This window comes from Manacus vitellinus, unplaced genomic scaffold (assembly GCF_001715985.3).
Source record: "Manacus vitellinus isolate BGI_N305 unplaced genomic scaffold, ASM171598v3 scaffold_7_pilon, whole genome shotgun sequence".
NCBI classification, from domain to species: Eukaryota; Metazoa; Chordata; class Aves; order Passeriformes; family Pipridae; genus Manacus; species Manacus vitellinus.
The window spans coordinates 7,380,738-7,406,538 of record NW_021940813.1 but is presented as its reverse complement, the minus strand read 5'-3'; the positions used below and the strand labels follow the sequence as shown (position 1 = coordinate 7,406,538).

The window sequence follows — 25,801 nt, the reverse complement described above, 5'->3', positions numbered from 1 at the left end:
CCTTTGCCACTGCCGTGCTCCCCAGCTTCCTCACAGGTCAGCTGCTCGTCAGTTTGCTTCTGAGCCAGGATGGAAAGAGTTTTCATCTTGCTGAGGTGGGAGCACGACTTTGGAAGTGAGCAGGGGATGCAGCTCTCCCTTGCACACAGCAGAGGGGTGAGCAGAGAGCTGTGTCAGCTGGAAGATGTGGACATGCTGATGGCAGCTTCATGGCAGATAGGCATGAAGAAGTGGGAAGTTCATGTATGCCAGGGGCCAAACAATCTTTTTACAGCCTCATGGAGGTCTAATTGATGTATTTACTGAACTAGTCGTTGACTTAATAAAATAAGGCGTTCTCAAAGAATCTCATCTTATTTAATATTGTTTTTAATGCTCTGAAAGACATTATACGTGCAAAACGGCACTCTATGTTGTTGGTTTGGGTCATCAGATAGAATATGTGTGAAGGGAAAAAAATAGGGCAATGCTGAGCAAATTAACATCATTTCCTGGTTTCCTACTATAGAATATAAAAACCTTCCTTTTTTTTTTTTAGGCACTTGTTGAAAATATGGACATACCAATGAGGATGCTCTTATTCCCAGAGATGATTTTGTGGAGAAAAAACAACCTCTTCCATTCAGCAGGAAAGACAATGAAAGATTGCTTTGTTGTTCTTTCTTTCCTGTATGTGTGCATGTGTACCTAGAGGGGTGTGAGAGAGAGAGGAAAGTCTTAGAAGTAGGGGGTTGCTTATGTCAGCAAACAGGAAGAACTTGCTTGGACACAGCTAGCAAAAGGCATGTGCCAGCTATTGAATAAATGGCATATCCATTGTAATGCACAGATAATAACAACAGAAAGTCTTTACACCTGGTAAACAATTGCCAAGTGACTAATACAAGCCTTGGGTTGGCAAGCAGTAGGGGTTTAGGAAATAGGCTGAAAGAGCAGCTCTGGGTATTTGTGAAGCCCCACGATTCACTTGTACAGCTACAAGATTTCCTTACCTCTCATCCCTCCCTTAACCACAGGTGCTTTAAAAACAAGTTTTTGGCTTTATGAGTTACTACCTACGTGCTGCAGTCATCTTCCTCAGCTGGTAAGCAGCATTATCAGCTTATGGGGTTCATGTATGGAAGTGTTACACCTTAGTTGGTCTCAGCAGGCCCATTTTTCTTGCACAGATTTATGGTACTTTCTAGCAAGTTGATATGCTTGCTCTGAGCTGAAACAAATTCCCAGTGAAATCCCCTCAAGAAGAGGGAGATTTATTGGTTTTCAGCCTGACTGCACACATGTGCCCACAGGGAGCCAAAATGGGTCATAGCCAGTGAAATGCCGCCAGTGCCTGAGTGTGGGGCTGGGCACCAGGATGCTCCTGCTGCTCCTACACCTTTGCAAGGAGGGGTAGATCAGGTCCATGCAGGATGTCAATACTTCATCCCCACCTTGCACAGTTGTTCTTCACTGCAGGGCACCTGATGTAAAACTGACATCAGCTGTAACATAATAGTAGCTTCGAAGCTGCCACTGGGAAAGAAGTGCAAGCAGCTATTGCTGGTTGCATGTGGGTGGGCTTGGAAGCACAAGCACTTCATCCAGCAGTCCATGGCACTTTGCCCGCTGCACATATCCAGCCAAATGAGGCCGGGGATGCTCTCAGCAGGCACCACCACTGAGTGAATTACACCTTTTCTCCATCTTGTATGTCATTCCTTTCCCTCTTTCCCCCCATCCTAACTGAAAAGACAGGTTTGGTTTTCTTCCCATGTCAGCTGCTCCCCTCCTTGATTTCTCCTGCCCCGTCACTGCAGCAGAGCAGGCATTGCTGCCCACACAGCCCCACAGAGCAGGCAGGGGGGTGCTGGGCTCCTGAACTCTAGCAGGAAGCTGAGGGCTGGGCTGGGCAGCAGTGGTTGGGCTGAGAGGTGGCAATCAGGGCCTGTGCAGCAGAAGATGCCCTGCATGTGCTGCCCTGGGCTGTGAAGGTCTTTTACCATGATGGGCAGTGAGGAGCAGAGGAGATGTTTGGCCTCAGAGGGAAGGGAACATCCCACCCCCAGTATTGCTGACCTGGCTATCAGGACCTCAGGATTTCCATCATCTAGCTATCTATTGAAAAGGTAGAGAAAAGACTATGAAGTCTATGAGTACTTGGCAGCATGTTAACAAGGCAGCCAAAATAAAAGAGAATTAGTCTTCTCTTCTGCCCAGAGAGCCACGGAAACACACTGACCAGTAAACAGCCTTGTCCTTAAAATAAGGAGGATATTTCACCTGAACTTATATAAAGAAAACATTCCTAGGAGCCATTCAAAACACCACTTTATTGATGGATGTTAGGAGTTGTAAATAATGGGGCTGTGGGCGTGGGAGAAATGAGAGAAGTTATCCTCCCTCTTGCTTAATTGAATTCAACAGGAGTCATCACTGGGGGCTGCTGTGCTTTGTGGATTGTGTAATCTTCAGGGAAGACCTGAGTACAGCAAGACACACTGATTCACTTATGTAGGAGTGAATCCAGAGTAACCTGAGTCTGGGAGAGTAGATGTGGGATGCATATTTATTTCCTCAAGTGAATGAAATGAGGAAATTCTTACCTTCTCCCTCAACATATTATCAAAATCATAGGTAAACATATGCTGGTTTTGCCTTTGTATTGTAATATTTTTCATCATATTATTTCTACCACCAAAAAGTAGATCAAAGAAAGCAATGTGACACAGCTGAGTGGAGTCTGGGTATCAAAACCTACATGTTTCTTAGAAATGAGAAAGGAGATGTGCGACCATCCTCTCTGATGGGAACATACACTTCCCGAAGCCCCAGAGGAGAGGGGTTTCCTAGAATTATGCCTGGTGGCAAGGACACTAACAAGTGCTGGACTGAACACTAAAGATCATTCTGGTCCGAAGCTCCTGCCTGTTATGAGGCAGAAAGTGTGGGGCTGGCAAACCCCTAAAAGCTTGGGGAGCATAAAATCAAGACTTCAACATGGGAGAAAAACCTCATAGCTGAGGCACTGAGATGCTGCTGGCAAGGGAATGCACTGGGTGAGTGCTGAACCACAACAAAAACTGCTGCACTTTTTATAACATAATTGCGTGCTTTATTGATATACACAGTAAAGCAGTATATAATACAATAGTAAGGCATATATTTGGTGAAATTTGGTATGTTGTGAAAAAATGCAGTAAAACAGAAGTTTATAAAAATAATTAGTAAATGTTACAGTGTTGGGTGTTAAAACACAATATATTATGATATCCAAGTAATAAACCAGTACTGAGTAACGATGTAATAACATGCCATATGGTATTTATGTTTTCAACTACACTGATTATGTTTTACAGTTTAATATTTTGTCATTATAAGGAATATGAAATAATTCCCAAATTATGCTTAAAAAAGCAGCAATAAAGCTTTCAACTTTTTAAATACTTTTTGACAGACTCACTCCAAAACTAAAGTAAAACAAACAAAACAAAACCCTGATGAAAACAATCGTGCAATCTGTTTTTCCTCCATTTTTTTTCTGAAGAGAAGGTTTAACGTATAAGGGGGGAAAAAAAGAAGAAACCCATTTCTCAAATCGCAATTTAAACCTTCTGCTAAAAAAGGCCATGAGAAATAGTGAGGGTTCCTATTTTAATAAAGTGTTAAAAAAAGCTCTTTATTAGGAAAGCAGAGGTTTGGGAGGATTGTACTTATTTTTAAAGGTTATTAACGTTGTTATTATTTAAACGATGATACCTGGTCACACAATGGACACGTGGTGAGGATGTAACATTGTTGTACATAATTGTCAGGAACACCACAAAACCAAAGTGAGGTAGAAATAGCATGACTAGCTATGTTCAATGTTAACTAGCATTCAAAATAAAATCTTTCCCAAGTTTAATTACAATTCATACAAGAAGAGGTAACAGATTTTTTATACTCTTGCAATATAAAGTCAGATGGTGTGTTTCTATGTATTCTAAGGTAAAATTAAAAGCTGGTTAAGAAAATGAAGTGGTAAAGCTTTTGCTGACAGCACCTCATACCCAAACCAATCTCTCCCGAGCTGCAGTCAAACTGGTTAATCTGTTTTGCTACCGGTTCCTCTCTTCCTCACGTTATTGTTAATTGTGCAGGATTACTTGTAGAGAGAAAAACAGGGAAGGAGAAAGGACCAGGGCCTTTGTTTTGGTGATAAACACCTCATGGAGCAGTGTGACTACCTTCACCTGATCACCACGCGCGCGCGAGAACAGCAGTAACTCTTGTGCAGCCTTTCCCAAAGGTTGCTCACAGCATTACAGCTCCTTGGGACTGGCTGCTGTAGCAGGCTGAGACACGGGACTGCGGAAAGCTCTGGTTGTACTGCCCAGAGGATCGAGGAGCTTCGTGCTCATTAACAGCACTGGGAGCTGGACAATGCTCTGTGATGCTTTGAGGGGGTCAGGAGGGAACTCCTCCCCTGCTGAAGCACAGCCAGCAGGTACTGGACACCGAGCTCTGAAAGTTTAAACCAGTAAGGCAATTTCTACGTTCCTTTACTAACAGCATTCAGGAATTTAGTCAGCAGAGGAAACACTGGCACATAGGATGCTCATTTAATTCTTTCCTTTCTTTCTTTCTTCTGGGTTTTTTCTTTTTTTTTTTTTTTTAATTAATTTTTTTTGCAGGCTCTGTCATGTAATGTGCTCTTTCATTTAATTATTGCAAACTAGCTGTGTAATTGCTAGTTGCTGTCCGAAAGCAGGACAGTAATTAATGTAATTCTTAATTTTATTGGAAAGATATGACATAACTACCTTCATTGGAAGTTCAGTTTTGTGTTTTTTGTTTTTTGTTTTTTTTTTTTAAGCCAGCCCTAGTCAGACAAAACCAATGAGAAATGTAAGTTGGCCATTTTGGTGTCACTTCAGGAAATACTTTTTTCTACTTTTTCTTAGGCAAGGAAAAGAACACAGGACATGAATCTCTCTGATGCAGTTACAGAGCTGAAATGAAACTAAACAAATGCACTGCCTCAGTATATTTTTTTTTGTGTTTTTTTTAAGGGGGTTTCTATAAACAATTATTTTTATAAAGCACACTTTAGTTTACAATCTTTCATTATAACTGTTATAAATTTTTTTTAAACAACCCGAAATGCGTTCCATATAAAGAAATGGCAAGTTATTTAGCTATCAAGATTTTACATGTAGTTTTCTTATAATTTTTGTACAATTGCATAGACGTGTAAAACCTGCCATTGTTAACAAAACAGTAACAGACTTAGGAAACTACTGAAATCTACAGTATAGTACCACTACCCTTCACAAAAATATAGATTTGTTTTCTTGTAAACTCTTACAGTCTAATCCTCTTTGTAGTATGAATATTATAAAAACCATGCGGAACGCCTGAAGTTGTAAAACACATCTTGCTATTCTAACACCTTGTCGTCGGTCATCACTGTCACTAAGGTTTCCATCGCTCTTCCCAAGTCGTCTGCCATGTGGAAAAGGCTCCCTACATTGTGGCCTGAAAAAGAAATTCAAAGAAGAGGAAATTAAACAAAAAGGACATGGTAGTGTGTTGGTAGGAACATTTTACAGATCCATCACTCCCCATGTGCCGCTCGTCGCCATCCCCAAGGCAGTACACTGCAGAGCACTTTTCCCAAAAAGTGGACTCCCAGATGAGTCCAACAGTTTGTTGTTAGCAAAGGTTGCCAGGTTTGCAGTACACTTCAGCAGCAATACTGGCTTGAATGGCTATGGTAAACCATGATGACAATAAGCCATCACCCCCCATAGTGATAAAGCATCATCATTATCAATGTTCACCAAAAGCAACAATTAAGTCCATCGACATCACAGAAAAGCTTCTGACTGATGCTGAAAGTGTTTGAGCATTCAATGTTCTATCAAGGAGAAAACCAGAAACAAACAGATCAGCAGTAATTAACTAAATCATTAAACCAAGAGCTCCCAGCAGGATACCTGCACAGACATATAATAATGACCAAACTAAGCAGCTCAGCTCATTCAATAATTTTTAAAATATCTTTTCCTTTTCAGACAGCAGTCCAGCAGAAACAAAGATGCCACAATTATCAACTAACTACTGTGCAGTGATTCACTTTTACATTTCTTCTCACCCATAACCACTCTAAAGTCCTAAGATGGTATAACCAAAACCTCCTACACGGAAGTGATAAACAAACATGCAGTACAATTCTGGAGATGAAACCTGCAGCTTCTTACATTTGTGTCACCACTGCTTCAATGGAAAGGAAAGGCAGCAACACTGATGGGCAGTAAGAAATGGATTCATTACAATTAGAGACCAAACAGACTTGAAGACAGGGAGATTAAATTGCCAAAAGTTGCCGTTTTAGGCCCCTGGCATACCCTGTCTCGTCTCCCACTTCTGTTCAGAAGAGTGTGGGTGTCCTGCAAGTCTTCTGTCAGATTTTCAGCCTTCTATGATTGTCTCAAATACCTTCTGGCACCTCAAATGACAGAAACATCACATTTTAAACAGCTGAATCCCATCTGGAATCTCCCTCCTGAAAAAAGTGTGACTGAAGACGGAATATGACACAGATCTAGTCACCATATAAGATGAGCACCGAAATCAAGGACTGAATGCTCAAGATTTCTTGCAAGGACAAAGAGGAATGAGCAGACAGAAGGTCTTAAAACAAGCAGAAGGAAATTATATTCCACACAGCACATAATTGTATTACTGAATTCATTGCCACAGGCTGATGTTGAGGCCAAACACATAAACGAGTTAAAAGAAGAGTTAGAAAATAATTGCTGAAGAAAGATTTTTTTAGATGCAAAGAAGTGCACGTGACCTCCAACTCAAGAAGACCCCTCACTGCAGTGTCAGCGACTGAACATTTATAACAAGTGAGGTATTACTAAATAAAACTGTATGTTGCTGTGGCCTGAGGGGGTTTGATTTACTCTCTGAGAGCACTTGTGACAGAGTACTTGTCTGGAAAAACATGGGAGGTGCAATGCCATCTGCCCACAACTCTGCTTCCCAGAAATGCTTTGCAGGAGCCTGGATGCTGAGTCCTCACCATGGTCACTGAGGAAGGAGCATCCAGATGAAGGAAGGACATGACCAGGGCACACAGGAATACACCTTTCATGCAGTCTCTATCTGTAGTGTGCCAGAGCCTGACTGTTACCACTGCACACGTACATTGTGGGTGTCCCTCCTGACACAACTACTCTGACAGGAATGAACCTTCCCTGTGTGGCAAATCAGACTCACCATCCTTTTCCAAATGCCCATATATTATGGTTTTCATGCACTATTGACACTTCTACAGTAAAAAGAGCTTGGAGTGACATTAGTTCAGCAGCATTTATGGAATAGAAAAAAATTACCTGAGAACCATTCAGAGAATCAGAGAATGGTTTGTCTTAAAAGGGACCATAAAGACCATCTATTTCCAACCTCCCTGCCATGGGCAGGGATGCTGTTCAATTGATCAGGTTGCTCAGGGCCCCATCCAACCTGGCCTTGAACGCTTCAAGGCATGGGACATCCACGACAGGGCAGCCTGTTCCAGTGCTTCACCACCCTCTGAGTAGAGAGTTTCTTCCTAACCTCTAATCTAAACCTCCCCTCTATTTAAACCACTGCTCCTTGCCCTGTCACTATCTGCCTGTATAAAAAGTCCCTCTCCTCCCTTTTTTATAAGCCCCCTTAAGGTACTGGCACAATCAGGTCTCCCTGAAACGTACTCTTCTCCAGGCTGAACAACCCCAGAGGTTTGTTTCTTCTGGAGAACTACTACCACCTTCTACATTCAAATACTCTTTTTTAAAGTTGTTAGATTTTTTTTTTTAAATGTAGCCTTCATTACTCAAAACTGGGTTGGATCTAAATGACAAGTATTCAACAAGCTGTCCATTCAACAGTGAGCTGTGCTATGTGTGGCACAGTTTGCCAGATATCGATACAAAGCAATACTTGCTTCTAATCTGGTGACAGTTTGCTAATTGCACTAATGCACAGAGAAACAGATGCACCAACAACTAGCAATTTCATCCATAAATCATTAAAGTATAGCCACCCTATTCATCCTAAGCAAAAACTTGTAATTTGCTCATCACCACGACAAGTAACCGAGTATGAAAAATTCCTGACAAGTTTTGGTCAAAATATAGTTTACTTTAAAATATATGTATCCTACCACATGTATTTTAGATGTAAGGGATAATCTCTCTCACTGGTATCATGCAGGCTGAGATCAATCCAGCAAATTACACCACGAAAAGTGAGAATCTGACAAAGTCATATGAAAGCAAGAACATATATATGGGAGATGCTTATGCAAACAGGAAGGTAACTGCCCCTGGGCTGCTCTACTTACCTGAAACTCTGACATGGCTTTATCAGAATAACCCTGGTATAAGCAGAGTGAGGTTATAGCTGGCTTGCCAGCTGTGAGAGATAGGGCTGCTTGTGGGGTTATGGTCTCTCATTCAGATTTGTTGTCATCTGTTGTTTCTAGAAACAACAATGGGACCCTACAGCTCTTCAGGGTTTCCAATACCACTCATTCCCAGCTCAGGAAGAGTGATCATCCTTTCAGAGCAATCCAAACTGCTAAACCCCATCATCAGAAAAAATTAGTATTTGTTAATACTATTTCGTTCTGTCAGAAAGAGGCAAGGTGAGAAAGGATAACTTCAACCAAAAACATATAAAAAAAGCCTTTTAGAAGTATGCCACAGTAAGATACAAACTGCTAAATTGTTCAGGTAATTGAAACACAAGCCAAGAACTCCTTATGCATCCAGGAATACCTAGGTACTTTCTGATACACAAAAATGACAGAAATGTCTGGTAATATTTTTTTCTTTGTTAAGTGATGCTGTATTTTTTAAATAACCATGCTTTGGATCCAGTCTCTCCCCTCAAAAGCTGTGCAGAGACATGCTGGGTGATTAAGGAGATATGACTCCCTGTCCCTCACAACATCCACACTCCCTCTCCACACGGCTCTTAATTTCCTCTGCACAAAACCTGAACAATTGTGTGTCTTCTCCTGAGCCATCTGAGTTTACAGCTCAGAGCATGACCATAAACCACTGCTGACTGCAGTTTATGTTAATAGCTGGGCTGTAAAGTGCAGTAGCCTGGGGACCACAGTCTCCAGGATAGCCATGGGTTGGCAGGATGGGCCAGAGGAGTGGATGATACAGCTGTGCCCCAGCCATACAACTGGTGGACCCTCAGCTGGGTGTCACTGCACTGCCAGCAGCTTTTTTTGCCTCTATTGGAGAAGAGATTAACAGCCTGGTTAATCCAGACTGCAAACAGCTGAGAACAAAATACACGATAATCTCCTGGTACTGCATGTGCAAGGAATGCACCCCTTTCTGTAATGTCTGTTACCTAAATAAGGGCTCAGAATTCACTGGTTGTTTACATAGAGCTCTGCTGCTTCCATTGAATGCTGCTTACTGGCTCTCTCCAATACTAAAAACATAGGACATTGACATTTTTAATTAAGAAGCAAATGAGAAAAATACTGTCCTAAAAGCACTTAGAAAAATATGGATCAGTTCTCCATTATTATTCATATTTCTAGAGTAATGCCATCAAAGAAAGTATTAATTACATTTTTTTTTAAAACACTAAAGCTGAAAAAGTCTTCTCCGTGCTTGGGGCACTAAAAGGTTGAAAAATGCTGCTGTGAAAGAAAAAAACTAGCACACACATTGAAATGCAGCAATAAAGCTCGAAATGGACATGGACAGTATTAACTTCAACATATAAAAACCACAGCTGCATTTGCTTGGAAAGCAGAAGACACCTATTTCTGTAGACATTAACTACATCACTTCTGGTTACACACAGAATGATGTGTTTCACATTTGCTGAATTTGCTTTAGAGATTCTAACAGAATTAAGGCCCGTGGGTGGGGACACAGTAATGGAATACCAATGTTATCCTACAGCTTGTCAGAGAAATATATGTGGAGCATTCAGACTGGAAAGAGTGGATAGAAAGTAAATTAAGAAACCCCAACACAGTGCAGGGCCTTTTTCAGCATCACAGATTTCTAACCCTTCCCTGACAAAAGAAAAATCCTTCCTGTTGGTCGTTTGGATTTTGATACCCTTATTCATACTGAGTAATGATACCAAATCCATGGGATTACACATGAAGACAATACCTCATGTGAGTAATGAGATCAGAACTTGGCCAGGTGGGTTTAAAAACACATGATCTGCCTTTGCACAAATAGATTCACACATAGTACAAAAGCTGTCCTATACCTTAGCTCATACTTCATAAGTAGGTGGACAATTGAGTTATATATTCAGCTCTGCAAGTTGCTAAGGCTCCTCTGGAACAGTTAGTGAGTACAAACTCAGCTGGAGAGTGACGAGTGATTCACTGAAGTCAGATTTTCAGGGTTAAGCTGCTGGAATCTGACTGGGTAGAACATGCCAATTTTTTTTTTTTTAATTAATTGTACCAAGTGCGTCCTCTGCATCAGAAGCTTTTTTTGAATAATATGCATAAATATGAATGAGGATAGTGGAAATCAATGTCATGTTTTGCTGAATTGGAGAAAAATTCTCAGTGTATGAGCCGAGAAAATGCAGGGCTGAATGTGAAATAATTTACATAAAATTTCTGGACTGGTGCAGTCTGTTGATGTCATCCCAAGCACTCTTTTTTGATCCATATGAGAGGACCTGCCATTTGAAGACAGACTTAATCTGTACCAAAGATCTTACACCTCCAAGTAGCTGGACCTGTCCCAGCTCCTACAGCCAATGCAGAGAACCTCGAGGCATCACATCAGGACAAATCCTGGCTTTCCCAGGGTAGCCTGTCAGTGGCTGGGGGTTCACAACAGCTCTGCTAAAAACCCCAGTGCAGTGTGTTTCCATGAGCCCGTCCCTCTGCACCAGCAGAAGTTTGGAAAATGGGTTACCTTTCAATTTCTGCCTCATCCACATGGAACACCTTCTGTGCGGGAAAGGTCATTTCACAGACACTGCAATTGCACTCAGGCAGTCTCTGAATATTTTGTCTTTAATAATAATTTTTGCTAGAAATTAAACTTTCAAACGTTGTATCTGGTTGGCAAGTGAAGAGCAGCTTCACAGAGGAAAAATCAAGGCTCTCTGGAAATACTTTCAAAGGTGCTGTGACAACACAGCGCAAAACGTTTCCCTCCATTAATGAGCAGTGACACACAAATTCCAAAACCTATTTTGCATCAAACCAACCATGTCCAAAGTGCACAGTGAAAACCATCACCCATTTGCATTGCTCAATACAACACTGTGGAGCTGGTGAATGTTAGTAGCATTCTTCATTCTGCAACAGTACACCAGGAAATTAAAACACCTGAATCTCTCATACCTCTCAACTCTCACTATTCTAAAGGAAAAGAAAAAAAAACTATTTGGTAACTGGAGATGATAGTTGGTACATGGGCACATATATGTAAATAAAACTGTGATTATGTAAGCAGAACAGCAAGAGACATGGGTCTCCCTGTTGCACTTACATACAAGAGCATCAGAATATAAGTCAATGACTGCAGCGTATTTGCTGACAACATTTATCACTCAGAGGCTTAATTTCAATGTATTATTTTCTCCTCCCCATTTCTGATTTTCCACCTCTGTGAGGATGTAAGAAAATGCAGAGCCCTGAGCTGACATTGTTTCCATTGAAAGTTGAGAGGTACACTACTGTCACAGCACACATGGGGAATGCACTCAGCAAAATCAAACAAAATCCAAAGCAAAATAAAACCACCCCCAACCCTCACCAAACCCAAGCAAACCCGTGCTGTGTCACACGCATGCTGGGCACAGAAAGCAAGCTGTGACAAACAGAAGCCATGGCAGTGAGCCTGCGTCTCACTAACCTCTCTCACTGGCTTTCCAGGGGCATTTCTTCCTTTAGGAACAGAGAGAGGAAGTGGAATATATATCAGAAAAGAAAGGGAAAAAACCACACATGAACATATATTTTATACTGTAAGAGACACTTCAATTTTCATTTAGATATTTAATATTAAATAAAAATGCATTTCTGCTTAAAGAAAGACTGAAAGTGCACTGAAATCCACTGATGATTCTGACCTGATTTATTCAACAACAGTTCTGTCACCTGTGGCTTGGTTTAACCTCACAAAACACTTGAGAAAACCACCAGCCCCAACTTATAGGCTTTTCAGTTGAGAATAAGGATTGTAGAGAAGATTTGAATTCACTTTCTGAGCATCCTATTTCCTCAAGTTGAGTATGTTTGGTAATCAGTGTAAGCAGTAAAATAATTTTTCCCAAAGTCAAATTAATTTATCCAGGCATTTTACATTGCATTATGTCCTATATACATTGAGGTATCCATTAATAAATATACACATATGTGTACACACACACTTATTTTACACTTAGAGCTGTACACTGGAAAACAACATGCTCACATTCATGATAAATATATTCCAAAATATGTTCGGAACATGCTGATCTGCAAGCATGGTAAAACTGGAGGGACAGAGGGAGAGAGAAAAAAAAAGTCAAGGAAAAAGGGAAAAAAGGGAAAGCATCATCACGTTCAAGAACTGCCAAAATGGAGGAGTCAATAATGGGTTTATCTGAAAAGATATTTCTAAGAAGCCTTCATGGAAGCCACACTTTGATCACGCTGATTCTTCTCAAACACTTCCCATAGCATTTTTTTTTTTAAACAAAGAAAGCCAGGTGTCAATCAACAGCAAACACTCCCTTCCCAACACACAGCCAGTGACAGTAAGAGGCTTGCTGTCTCCAGAAGCAGTGTCTCACTGTCACTGTCACATCACTGCCCGCACTGGCAGGGCCAGACTTGCAGTCTGAGGTGAGAAAGTTACTGTGGTAGATGCTGTTCAAGAAAGAGGATGATCTTTGCCCCAGAGCTGCTGGAAAAGATGTAATTGTAAGCAATGTATGAGACAACAGTGATAGAGACAGATACCTATGGGAGAACATTGTGGTCACAGTAACCTAATTGCTATCGAGTTTTTCACTAGGTATGGAAGCCTGCAGGAGAAGGGAAGGAAGGCAATAAATAGCTTTGCAGATATTTTACAAGTTGCAGAACAAGGGTCAACAGCAGAACAGAGCTGGGCAGAGGCAGGAAAGCAGAGGAGGAGAGGGCAGAGGAAGGGAATAGCATCACTGACCACCACGGGCCAAAGCCATGGCTCAGCCACAAACTCCAGGCAATGGAAATGGCTGGGGCAGCCTCTGAAGGCCTGGACAGCTAAGGTTACCATTCCCTTCCTGCCCTTCTCCCTCTCCCCAGCAGCACACTTACGATTAGAAATGACAATAACAGGTTTGATAATAACATGTTCTGCATGTCTGTGTGTTTTTATTCTGCTCCTCAGCGGAGCCTGGACTCTGGTGAAGTCTGTACCAAACATGCTGGTGGTGCACAGAGGTACCAGGGTTTGATGGCCAGGAGAGGTATCCCTTCACTAAGGACTCCACCTTGTAGACCTGCCTAACTCTCTAGGACTTACACATGTGCCTACAGAGCCTGAGACCTCCTCTGGCACCTTTATCAGGAGTCATGAATTCCCTAAAAAATGCCTTCTGGGAGGGAATCTCTCACCAATATAAATCATGCAACAGTAAATCCTTGAAGATGTAAAATCCACTGTATGCTTTGGTCATCTGAGGAAGAGCCCCAGAGTTTAGGTCAGCAGGTGGTCTAGTTGAGGACTCCAAGGAACTGCAGCCTGGTACAGCCTGGTGTGCAAGAGTCCTGGGGCAGGAATGAGATCCAGCAGGTGACTGTTTAGCTTGGGTCAAGAAGAGAGAAGGAACTCTCCACATGTAAAATACTGGATCCTTCTGGAGGTCTTAAATGCCTACCTGCCTGGACAAGCACCACCAGGTGCAGCTACACAGTGTTTAATTTAAATCTACGTGAGACAGAGTGGATTCTGCTTGAAAATGAATGCATTTAAAGGTAACTGGGACAGCTCAGCACCACACAAAACAGCTGGTGAGGACAGTCTGTGGTGAGTAATCAGCCCTAGAATTTGTTAAATGCAAAAAAGAGCAGTGCTACTACGGTAACAGCTAATTTCTACTGGAGGAAGATTAAAAAGGGTTTAATGGATTTTACGTTATTTCCTTCTTTGCATATGAATGAATGTGTGTTTCTAAGTTTTAAGGCAAAGAGTATGGTTTGGCATAAATTGCAGAGGAAAAAGATTGTCTATACTGCTGCAGTTCTGAAAATTTGTGTCCTATAAGGCATCAAAATACTGATACGTAATCCATGGGTACCTAATTATCTATTATTCCTGCTCAAATCAAGACTTCCTGCTCCTAAAAAATAGAAGAGTTTTTCTTTCTTCTTCTTTTTTGGAAAGCTACATGACATTGTATCACAGGCAAAGGTACACATTTGGGCATTATAAAACATGAAAGACCTACTCCTCCCCCTCACCACCCCATCTGCAGCTCTAGAGGCTCAGCCAGATCAGTACTGTTGTACCACGGGGAGCGATGAGGGATCTCAGTCACGCAGGCTGAGGGATGCAGGACCACAGCACAGACAAGGTGATACAATCCAGAAGGGGCCAGGATATCTCAATTGGAAGAATATTTCCAGAATACCCCACAATATAAACTCCAGGGTACTCTTCCACTGATTCAGTAAGGTGTGAAAAGTGTGTATTATTTTGCTGTCACAATAAGAGAAACTGCATTATTTGCAGTGCTGAAAGTTGCTAGTTCCACTTAGGACATTAGTCCCCCTCATAACAGAGCCTGGTTGATGCAAAAGTGAGAGGAGAAAATGTGAGTGGTGTGTTTTAATGTGACTGAGATAAAAATAAAAACTTCTAAAAAAATGGCGCTATTCTTAGTGTCACTCATTTATTGCTGTGGGGTCTTGTAATTTCACTGCACAAGACCACATCTGTGTTAAGCAATACCACACTAAACAGTAAGTGAATACTGATCTCCTTCCAAATGTTTTCAAGTTATGTCATGTCCTCTTAGCTCTTTTAAGCCATCATGGTCTCATTTCTAACCACTTCTTGGCTCCCACATCTTCATTATTCCCCAGCAAGGGCCCTGCACTGAAATCTGGGAAGTGCTCTCACCAACTTCAGTCAGCTCAAGAACTTCTGCCCCTAAATTCCTCTCTGGATATCATTCACAGAAAGCAGTCACCATGGAACTACAACTGCAAACCTCAGCCTGGTCCACCATGAGATCCACCAGAAGCGGTACAACTTTTCTGTCCTCAGTGCTGCAGGAGAGATGAATTTGGCTTTAAAAATACTAGCCTGCCAATCTTGCTTTCTAACTGTGAACCAATTCCCTGGAGATTTAGTAGTTTGGGCACAAATACAGCGTGAAAATGTTTTCCTCTGTGGCCCATTATCAAGCAGGGTCAAATAAACCACTGAGGTGGTATTTAATGGTAGATTTCCACTAAATGTCAGACCTCTGGCTTTGACATCTGTTTTGAGTTAGCACAGCAGCTGTTTGAAGCAGCTGCAGCAGTTGTGAATTTGCTGGGAGCAGCAAAGTAAAAGAGGAATGGATGGGAAACCTTGTAGATTAAAAGGAAGGAAAAATTCCTTAAGGACAGCAATCATCAGGTATTCAGCAGAATTTCTCTTCAGAAATGAAACAGCTTTCGGCACCAACAGCCAGCATTGCAAGGAGTATGGAGGTCCTGTGCTCCTTAGGAGATGCCAAGAACTGCCAAAAGGTTAAACTGAAGAGACAACAAACAAAACCCCTATAAAAGGTATATAGTACACAAGCTATTGCAGCTGAGATCTAAAATACATTCAAAATGATGCTATGAAGCCTTGATGCCCTTTTAAAAACAACACTATGCAGCAAAAGCTTGGAAAATATCTTAATCATAAGGAATCTATCTCCAGGTGAGTGACAATTAATTGCTACTACATTTTACTGCTTTGTTTCAGAAGTTCAAAATAAGAGCCTGCTTTCCAGCCTGAGCAAATCTTACTCTTCAGGTGCTTTTAACAGTATTTAGACTAAATATTTAGCTGTTAATTTGTATCCTGTGATGCTCAATTACACATCTGTGCACCCAAGCACAGAAATTCAGCCCTCTTCTCTCTTCACTGCTTATTCAACTCTGAACCTTTCTCACAACCAAAGCTTCCAGAGTCCAGTTTGCTCTTGTCACATTGTTCTGCACTCCTCCAAGTTGCTGTTCTCCTACTGGCAATAGGACATCCAGAATCATGTCCCTGATTCAAAAGGCGTGTCACTCTCTATGTTGTGACATGCTGGATATTCAGCTTGAAATTTAACATGCTTGTTGTTACAAGCCACAAAGAAACGAAATTTCATAGAATCATTAAGGTTGAAAAAGACTTTTTAGATCACTGAGTCCACCCCAGCACTGCCAATTCCACCACTAAACCACGTCCCACATCAACCCATCTTTTAAATACCTCCATGGTTGTTGACTCCACCCCTTCCCTGGTAAACCTGTTCCAATGCTTCACAACCCTTTCCGTGAAGAAATTTTCACTAATATCCAATCTAAACCTCTCCTGGCACAACTTTAGGCCACTTCCCCTTGTCCTATCACTTGCTAATTGGGAGAAGAGGCTGACCCCCACTTCACTACAACCTCCTTTCAGGGAGTTGTAGAGAGCAGTAAGGTCTCTCCTGAGCTTCCTTTACTCCAGGCTAAACAGCCCCAGCTTCCTCAGCTCCTGTATCACAACCCATTTCTGAAAGTCACACTCAGATGACTGTGTTTCTTGCATTTGACAGTTTTTTAATTCTACTTAATAAGAAACAGTATAATAAAATGTATTCCTTATGGATCTGTGCTCAATGCTTGTTTGGTTTTATTGTTCTGTTTCCAAAATACCTACTTGAGGTAGGTGTTCTACCTATACCTTGAGATTCTATCCAATTTGTAATGGAAAGGAACAAAATTTGACTTGCACCACACCTGAGTCCTCACACTCAGCCCTTTTCTCAGGCTGCTTTGCCAAAGTGCTTTCACTCTTTTGCAACTACATTTTGATCTTTTATTTATAGATTAGAAACCTGAGATATAGATTTGTACCTCTCAACAGCAAAAAGGTTCCTGATTCAGTAGTTTGTTGAAACCAGTCAACTCTGCTTTCTTTTCTTTTTACTGCAGTCTTGTAAAACATAAGTCAGATCCCTGATGCCTCTGGAATCTGACTGACCTCAGCATCCTTCATGTCATAGTGAAGGTTTACATGAGGCTGAGGCAGATCAGCTGTGGATGTGAGCTTTGTGTATGTGGGGATCAGCTGACTGTAATTTAATTGTTAAAACTAGAACAGAAGAAAACTCCAGTAACAGAAGTTTGCACGAGATCTCACCAAAATTGACAATGTCAGTAGCCCTCTGCATCAACCAATGAATGGAAATCCATCTGCACTGTTTGTAGGATGAACTGTTTCTTACAGAGAGCCTATTCAGACCACTCCTATACCTCAACCAAAAATAAAAACACAAAGCTGGCATTCATGCAAATGCATCAAAAGATACATGAAGAACAGAGAAACCTAACTGTTCAAGTTTGGTGAATATTTTAACACATGGGCTATCTACATCTAGACAATTATGCAAGATCTCCTAAATACAACATATTTACACAAATGATGGTCACTGATAAGAAAACTGCCTTTTGCAACCTTGTGTACACAGCAATTTTAAAAATAAGTCCACTTTTACCTTCATATGAAAGATTTTTCATCTGTTGTCTCTCATAATTAATATTGAGACAAAATGAGGGCTGGACATATGACTTTTTCACATGATGTTGAGATGAATACAGTTAATTTATTGGCTTGGATTTTCTTCCACGAGATCTTTCTAAATGATTCCATCTTTTGATCTATAGCATGAGATCTTATACGTGTTTTTCCTGCCTTTTTTTCCATTGCTCACGGGTGATGTCTGGTGAGAGCTGAGCTCACTTTGAAACCAAAGGATGGAGAAAATTTGACTCCACTGAAGGTCTAGTACAATGGTTAATGCATTTCTCTGCTGAAGAAGAACCTCTGGGTGATTTGTGAAACCTGTGCAAAAGGCCCTGTGGAAAGTCTATGCCCCTACTGAAATCCATTTTACAGGCTGCCAATAGACACTGTGACTTTCTCCTGCCAAGAGATTTATGTCTGAGCCTTCCTTCACAGCAACAGGCAATATCCCAAACTTTCCACCTCCTGCTAGGAATCTAAGCCATTTTTCTTGGCATCAGAGTATTTTCTCTGGGCTCAGAAAAGAACTTCTTAAATGAAAAAAGGTTGAACAAATAAATCCCCATAACACAAACTGATTATCTTTAGCAAACAACAGGAGTGAGCAAAATGGAAACAAATGAAAGAAATGTGGCTGCCCACACTGCACAAACAAGCAGTCCACTCATTTTTACTCCATCCCTCTGGACCCAAGTGCTACATGGTTGAGAACTTTGACTTAGAACTTTAATATTATTCCACATCAGATTCTTCTTGGAGAAAGATAAGGAAGGACAGAAGAAGAATGTGCTAAGACATGTAATGAAAAATAAATCAACAAGGGGACTGACTAAAAAGGAGAAAAGCCGTGAGAAAAGGAACATGACAAAAAAGAAGCAAAGAAAATGCTCGGAGAAGAAAGCCTCATACAGACATTTTTTCATCCACATATCTAGCAAGAGCTACCTGTGGAGGCAGCTTAAGCTAAAGGAGGAGCAGGCTGCTCCTCCACTCTAAACAAGACAGGTTTCTCTACAGCTATTGTTAAAATGAAAACAAAGAGCAGCAAAAAAACTAATACCAAAACACAACCCCCTGAAAACATCAAGGAACAGAAAGCACTTTTATCTTCTTCCCTCTCATCTGCCACGGGCAGCAGCGCTCACCTCTGGAGCTGGGGAAGGAGTTGTTCAGCTGCTCCATCACTTCCTCCAAACCTGTGCTTGTGTCCTGGGGAGGGCTGAGCAGCTCATCCTCACCTGCAAAGCAAATCCACACCATTGCCTGAGAGACAAAACCCTTTGCTAACAGTTTGCTATTGCATAAGTCCTTCACAAAGCTAAAGCTGTCCATTTAATAAACACATTTTCTGCTTAGCATACAATCAAAATTTCAAAGGTGAATTTTGTTGACTGTTATGTGTCTCTTTCCTTATAAGGGTATCAGTGAAATTAAACAATGAATTTGAAATAATTAATGCTGATTTTAATTTGTAAAAAGGGATTTAAGAAATAATCTACTCTGGTAGAAGAAGTAGGGTAAAATGTCTGCTAGGAACATTTAGTTCCATAAATGACACTCGTCGTTTCAGCTTCTCTTATTCTATTAATGGAAAAAGAAATTGCTGCTGTGAGTGCTGCTGTTGAGCAGCTTTCTAATAGTGCTGGATTCATGTTGGCACTGCTTTGCCTAGCTGCACAAATCAGTAGAAACCCAGATTCACATCTGCATCAGTATTAATATTTCTGACAGTTTAATTGCATCAGATTGGTGCTCCAAGAACACTCAATTGTACTGTAAAAGGGTTTAGCAGCAGTTTAATAAAGCAAAATACATTTCTCCCACTGAATAATTTCTATAACCTGATTATAGGGCAGCATCTTAATGGGAAATTCAATACATTTTATTTTTACTGGAATTTTTTTGCTCATGGTTTCATATAACTAAAATCCACATGTTGTTTTTACTGTATGCCCTAGCCTCCAATACAAATAAAGCATCTGGAAAGGAATACACCTAAAGGATATACTTTGAAATGACATTCTCCTTTTTTGCTAGATGTCTTTTATCCCTATTAAAACACAAAAGTAATTTTGCCTGCTGTAATAACCACAATTTTGAAAACGACTTAATGACCCTTTATTCTAACATGTCTCGCCCTACTGAAGTAATAAACTCTGATTTTCTGTTAACATTTATGTTCTTTAAACATTGAGGTGCTCCATGCTAGTGGAAAACCTAGAAAAAGGGATACTAAAGGAACACTTCAGAGCTGCCTATATTTAGGCCAGGAGTTTCACAAGAGTTATTACTGACCAAGAGTGATTTCTCCCACTCCACTACAAGAGGTGGGTTAGAGTGTCTGCAAGAAGCACTTAATTCATATAAATGATAGTCTTTGTATCAGCTTCTTTTATTCCATTAATGGTCTAAAAATAGCTGCTGAGACTGCTTGCAGTTTGTTCAGCTTTCAGCTGGTGCTGGGTTCACACAAATCAACTCACACCATGAGTTACTTTCACATCACTGACAGAGGTGTCTTAGCAAAAGTAATGTCCTTCCAGCCTTTGCTGGATGTCAGGGTGAAAACTCAGAGCAAGATCTTGCTGCTTCTACCCTGAGGTAGAGGCTGAGGATTTTATCAGCCCACAGAAAGCCACCTGGCCCTAAAGACCAGAAGAAGAAGGAGGTGGTTCTGCTGTCCTGGTCAAGGATAATTGAGGATAGGTACTGATTTCCAAACGTCCTCTTAAGTGCTGACACAAACCAAACTGTGTTGACCCTCAAAAATGCTGTATCTTTTATTTAAAATGCGTTATTTTTATTTTTTTCCTTATTTGGATGACTTTCCTGAGCACTTCCTTGTAAATGACAAAATAAGACATCAGCCAAGCAACCTGACAAAAGTAAAGATACCTTTGGACCTCAACCTCCTCTCTTTAGCCAAAACAGCCTTCCCCATTTGTGTTCCTACAAAAGGCTTAGAGCTGGGTGAGTGTCAAATATTCTGGTGGCAGCTGAATGAAATGAAGTTCAGCAACAGCCTCTTGCTTCACAGGCCTCAGTAAACCTCCTCCGCTGCTACACTGCTGGGAGAGAAAGACCAAAGACAAGGACTTTCCCATTAGGACTCTATAAGAAGAGCAGCAAAACCTTTCCACTTGCCCAGCTGTATTTCAGGAATACAGGAATAAGCTCTTCTATTTGTAAGTTAGGATTTGAGTGGGTCACAGCTTTTACCAGATGGACAACATTGCTGGTGGAAAACTTTTCACAGTCATCTCTCCCTGGGAAAGCAGAGACAGAAGTGCAGCGGGTCTACATTCAAAGAAAAAAACAACCAACATCTAATTTTGAAGAGAAAAACATATAAAAGCTATCACTACACTACCTCACTACCTAAGAGACCTAGAGAAGCTCAGTCTTTTCTCAGAAAGGATGGCTCCCTCATTTTCAGGCACATGCTTTCTGCATGGGAGCATTATTTATATCACTGCTCTGCTTCCCTTCACAATTCAAGAGTATTTTAAGCCGTGCTTCAGAAAACTCTCAGACTAGCAAGCAAAGCCTTCTGGTGTGAAAGGAGACTCGACAAACTGAATTAGCTGCGGTTTGTTAACTCGGTTAGTAATTCTTTTTACAAGCTCCACTTCATGTTGCCAACAGTGTGGTTTAGCTGAGTCTCAATACAATCATACTGATAATGCCTCAGCATCTCACTGTCCTTCCACATATCAGCTCCATCGGAAAAATATCAAATAAAGTCACGTCTAAATATTTCCTTTAAAAAGTTTCAGCAGTTTATATGACTCTATCATGTTAATTAATTAATTCCAGTCTTGCAAGTTAAATGGGAAAGATTTTATATTGAGTCAAATGAAAAGAAGTACATTATTGTATTTTGTCCTACTATAGGATGACATAAGAAACTACAAACTACAAGACTTCTAGTAAGATGGCTGGGAACCACTGCCTTCCTATCTTTTCCTGTGTATTTTAATGAACATATTTTATGTGATGAAATTCATGACATTTCTTCAGAAAGCTGATGCAAATTACTCCACTGATACATTCTGTCTCTCTGTGTATGCCATACATAGGAAAATATTTCCTCATTGGTAATATGACTAATGAAAAGTCCAAATGAAATTGCTGATACCTGTGATTGTAACTCTCACCCCCAGGATTTCACTTAAGCATTCCTAAAAGTACAATTTATTTCACATTTTTTGTTGCAGGGCATACAAAATCTGATTCATCTTGTTTGATACTGGCACAGGCTGACACTATTGCTTACACTTGGAATAGAAGAAATATCCCCCAAAAAGCTGCATTTCCACCACAACAGCACTTGAGACACAGCAGAATGTCCCCTCCCATTCAACCTCTCACTGCCATTGACACTTTCACTAACAGCAGTTAAAAGCAAAGCTCTGACTTAAGTCTCTCTCTAATACATATTAAATAAATTTCTGTGTATGAAGCTGAATATTATCATCACACTTGAAATGTTATCCTGTTGAAGTAATGTAAGTGCATTTGTTTAAAGATGATGCAACAACTGATTGCTTTCTTTACTAGCAAAAAATCCTTCCTGCTTGGTAATAAATACTTCCTAATTATGTAACAAATAAGAAATCAGGAAAATGTTACAGAGCAGTTACTAAAATCACCAAAATAATAATTCCAGCCTCTAGCTACAGAATATTATTACTTAATCTTACTCCACAACTCATTTGATGTTCATTATCACATCTGATATGGTATTTAGAAGAGACACTAGATGAGCACTGCCTGTAAGTGACAGTTCAATCCCACTGATTGAGCCACAACATATTAAAAATAAGATCATGTCAGTTAACACGGGGATGACTAATAATACACTTAGTCTTCTAGCCATAATTAATACTGTGTACATTAAATCAGTCATGCTTAATAACGGAAAGTCAGTTTGAATAAAATAGTTAGCTTTTCAGTGATACTTGTTTTCAGAAGTCAAGCCCTGGCTAAGCTTTGCGTTTAATGTCAAAATATCCAAGCTACTGTGTGCATCATGATCAGAAGCAAAAGCCTGAATCATAATGAACATGTAAATAGCCAGATGACATCGAAGACCATTGCAAATGCCTACTTCATCCTCATTTGAACTAAACAGAAGCCTATTTTCCGTGTTTAAGGAATTTTTTTCTGGAAAATGGGACTATAATTATTTTTTATGACAATCTGAACTTTGTTATCTTACCCATAGTTTCTGAAGTCTGGCTGCCAACTACACGAAGAAGCATTGGCTGACTGCTGCCTGACCTCTGCAAAGAGGTAGAAGGAGATGATAGTGTTGTACCATTCACCTTGGCATCTGCCTGTGGCTGAACATTGGAAAAAAAAAAAGAAGAGGCTGTTATTAACAACTCACTACTTCATATCTCTGTAATTTTTATTTATTCCATGAATACACACAATTTTCTATCTCTTTTTAAGCTAATATATCCATGCAACCAATGGATTTGAATTCTGAACAGAACAAGAAAGAAGACTAAATAAGAACACTGAAACCTCATTTCACATTCTCACTTGCAGCCTGTAGAACAATTTAATATTTTTCTCTGACTAGCCCAAACAGATAGGATTTCTTGGTATGTTGTTATTGATAATGCTTCACATTTGGAGAATGACTCTACAGAGACCTAGAAGAAATGCCTGAGGACTCACCTGCTCCAGCAGCTGCCTCAGCCTGTGCAGCTGTGATTCCAGCTGTTTGTTGTGATCCTCCAGGATCTGCATCCTGGCTTCCAGGCGGCCCTTGTGCTGGCGAAGCAGCTTGGCTTCTGCAATGAGCTCAGCATCCCGGGGGCTTTGCGGAGAGACCGGCATCATCTCCGGCGGGGACGGCAGTGGAGACAGTCCTTTGTGGTCATGCTGCTGCTTCAGACGGTCATACTCTGCCTGCAGGTTTCTGTTGGGAAGTGACAAGGAGGCCAAAGCTTTATGAAGCCGAACAGGCAGGTGCAGAGGATCACAAGGCACCTCCTCTCGTGTGGTGTGATGTGTTTAATTCCCGGGGGGCAGAGGCTCACCTGCACCACCTGCCTTTCCTTCTGCTGAATCCACACACATGGGCTTACACCTTGCAGATCTGCATGGATCTGGTATTGTACAGACCTGTGATGAAACATTGCCTAAAGGCTCTCTCTGCAGCACCAGAAGGCTGGCTGGACTCCAGACACCCTCCAGCAGCCCGGGTACAGTGTGTTCTGGGCTCAGCCCTCCCTCCGCTTCCCGCGCTTTATCCTTCCTAGCAGAAGTCGGACTGCCCCTGTTCCCTTTCACGCGTGACTACACTCGAGGAGTAATTAGTGCTAAAAGAGGACTTTGACTGATCAAAGCACTTCACAAACACTAACCAAAGTGGGTGCCACCTGGCCAGCCTATCTGTTTTACAGATGAGAAAGCTCAGAGAGGCAGCCACACAAAAAGTCAGACCAGAAAACACAGAACTCTGCTGTCGTCAGTCAGGTCACATCACTCTTCTCTCTTCATACCTGCAACTGCACTTCCAGCCTACGGCTAAAATTATCAACTTAAGATGAGAAAAAGACAAATCAGAGAGCCAGCCTGTTAAATCAAACTGCACTAACTTTCGGGGCTATAATTTCCATCTTCATTTGGAATGTACTGCTGGGAGTGATGCAGTTTACTGTAACTTTATGGCACTGCTAAGCTTTTTCTTTCATTCTGTAAAGATCCAATTTTTCCTCCAGTAAAACACTCCATAGATTAACATGATCTATAGTAGTCCACATAAAAAAAAAAAATCTAACAAGCAGGAAGAGCATATAAGGTAAGAAAGTGAAACCTTGTTAGGGATAACACAGTCCAAAGCTGCAAAAAAAATAACTTGTAACAGAAACTTCATAAGCAAGGGAGGCCTAACAAACTGCACTGGGATTTTGTTGCTGTGATGTTCCTCTACAGCTTCCCAGAGGGGGGAAAAGCAGCTCAATGCTCTGGTAACTGCTTACTCATCACAAGCAGTGACCCAGATTTTAATTTTTCCAACTCGCTCTTATTTGAGGTTGTGAGAAAAGGCACCTTTTGCCAGTTCTGCCTGCAAACCACAATGCACACTGACAGTTTGGTCTGGAAGCTTAATAGCACCTCAGAAACCTCCCAGTAAACTTCATTAAACTCTGAAGTACTTCTAAAGGTACGCTGCTGTGACCAAGAAAAGAACTAAAGCAGTATGCATCAATTCACATGGGTGAGAAAGCAATGCCAAGGACAAGGACAGGCTACTGACTGTTCTTCAAATGTCCCCGTGCTCCTCAGTAGCTGCATAATGGACGAGTCTGAACCTGGGACTGTGGCATTCCCCAAAATATCTCTAAGGGATGTCTGACCTACACTATCCCTCATCTGCAGAAGTTTTAAAAGGTTAAAAAAAGGGGATGATCGTACTTAACTTTAGATTGTTCAAAAATTCAAGATTTCCTTCTCTAAAACCCACACTGTGAAGAGGGTTTGTTCAAATGAAGCTATTTTTTTAGCGAGTCCATGAAAATTATCTGGAAAAAAAAGAAGGGCTATCTATACTGGATATAGATATAGTCATACAAGTTATGACTTCCGCATGACTTAATGTCTTCTGATACTTCTTGCTGAACACACTGGTGAATAATTAATAAAAATACAAAAGGGAATAGGAATGAACATGACAAGAGTATCACACACAGCCTTACTGCTGACTAAAGCTTATACAGGATTGATCATTAAGAGTGTTTTTCACAAAGCCTGTAGATAGTGGCTATCACTATCCCATGAGGAATTTCCCAGATGTACGATACAGGCAATAGTCTATAAACAGCAGACTCAAAAGTTTGAAGTGCTGTAAAGCAAAAGATAAAACATCACCCTTAGGGCAACTAAATAAATGTACTTGGTCATACTTACAACATAATCAGATACCTTGTTACAAAGAAATCTGCCATTATCACCTCTATCAATGTAGAGAAGTCCTTCCAGCAACTATGGTACTAAAATACAAGTAAGAACTGGGG

At 40.9% G+C, this 25,801-nt stretch overlaps 1 protein-coding gene across 11 annotated transcripts in view; it reads right to left on the bottom strand.

Moving 5' to 3' along the window:
• Window positions 1–3,071: 3,071 nt before the first annotated feature.
• The window catches only part of DMD (dystrophin), a 991,087-nt gene continuing 968,357 nt past the window's right edge, over window positions 3,072–25,801 (bottom strand). For 6 of the 11 annotated variants that reach the window (XM_018084036.3, XM_018084033.3, XM_018084037.3 and 3 more), the window contains 4 exons: window positions 23,457–23,700; window positions 22,990–23,113; window positions 18,914–19,006; window positions 4,923–5,499 (listed from right to left, as the gene is read on the bottom strand). In XM_018084036.3, coding sequence (XP_017939525.3) covers window positions 5,402–5,499; window positions 18,914–19,006; window positions 22,990–23,113; window positions 23,457–23,700 — 559 coding nt within the window. In that variant the 3' untranslated portion in view covers window positions 4,923–5,401. Of the gene's footprint in view, window positions 5,500–11,891; window positions 11,924–18,913; window positions 19,007–22,989; window positions 23,114–23,456; window positions 23,701–25,801 lie in introns of all 11 variants that reach the window. The other 5 variants (XM_018084034.3, XM_018084041.3, XM_018084042.3 and 2 more) reach the window with 3 other exon arrangements.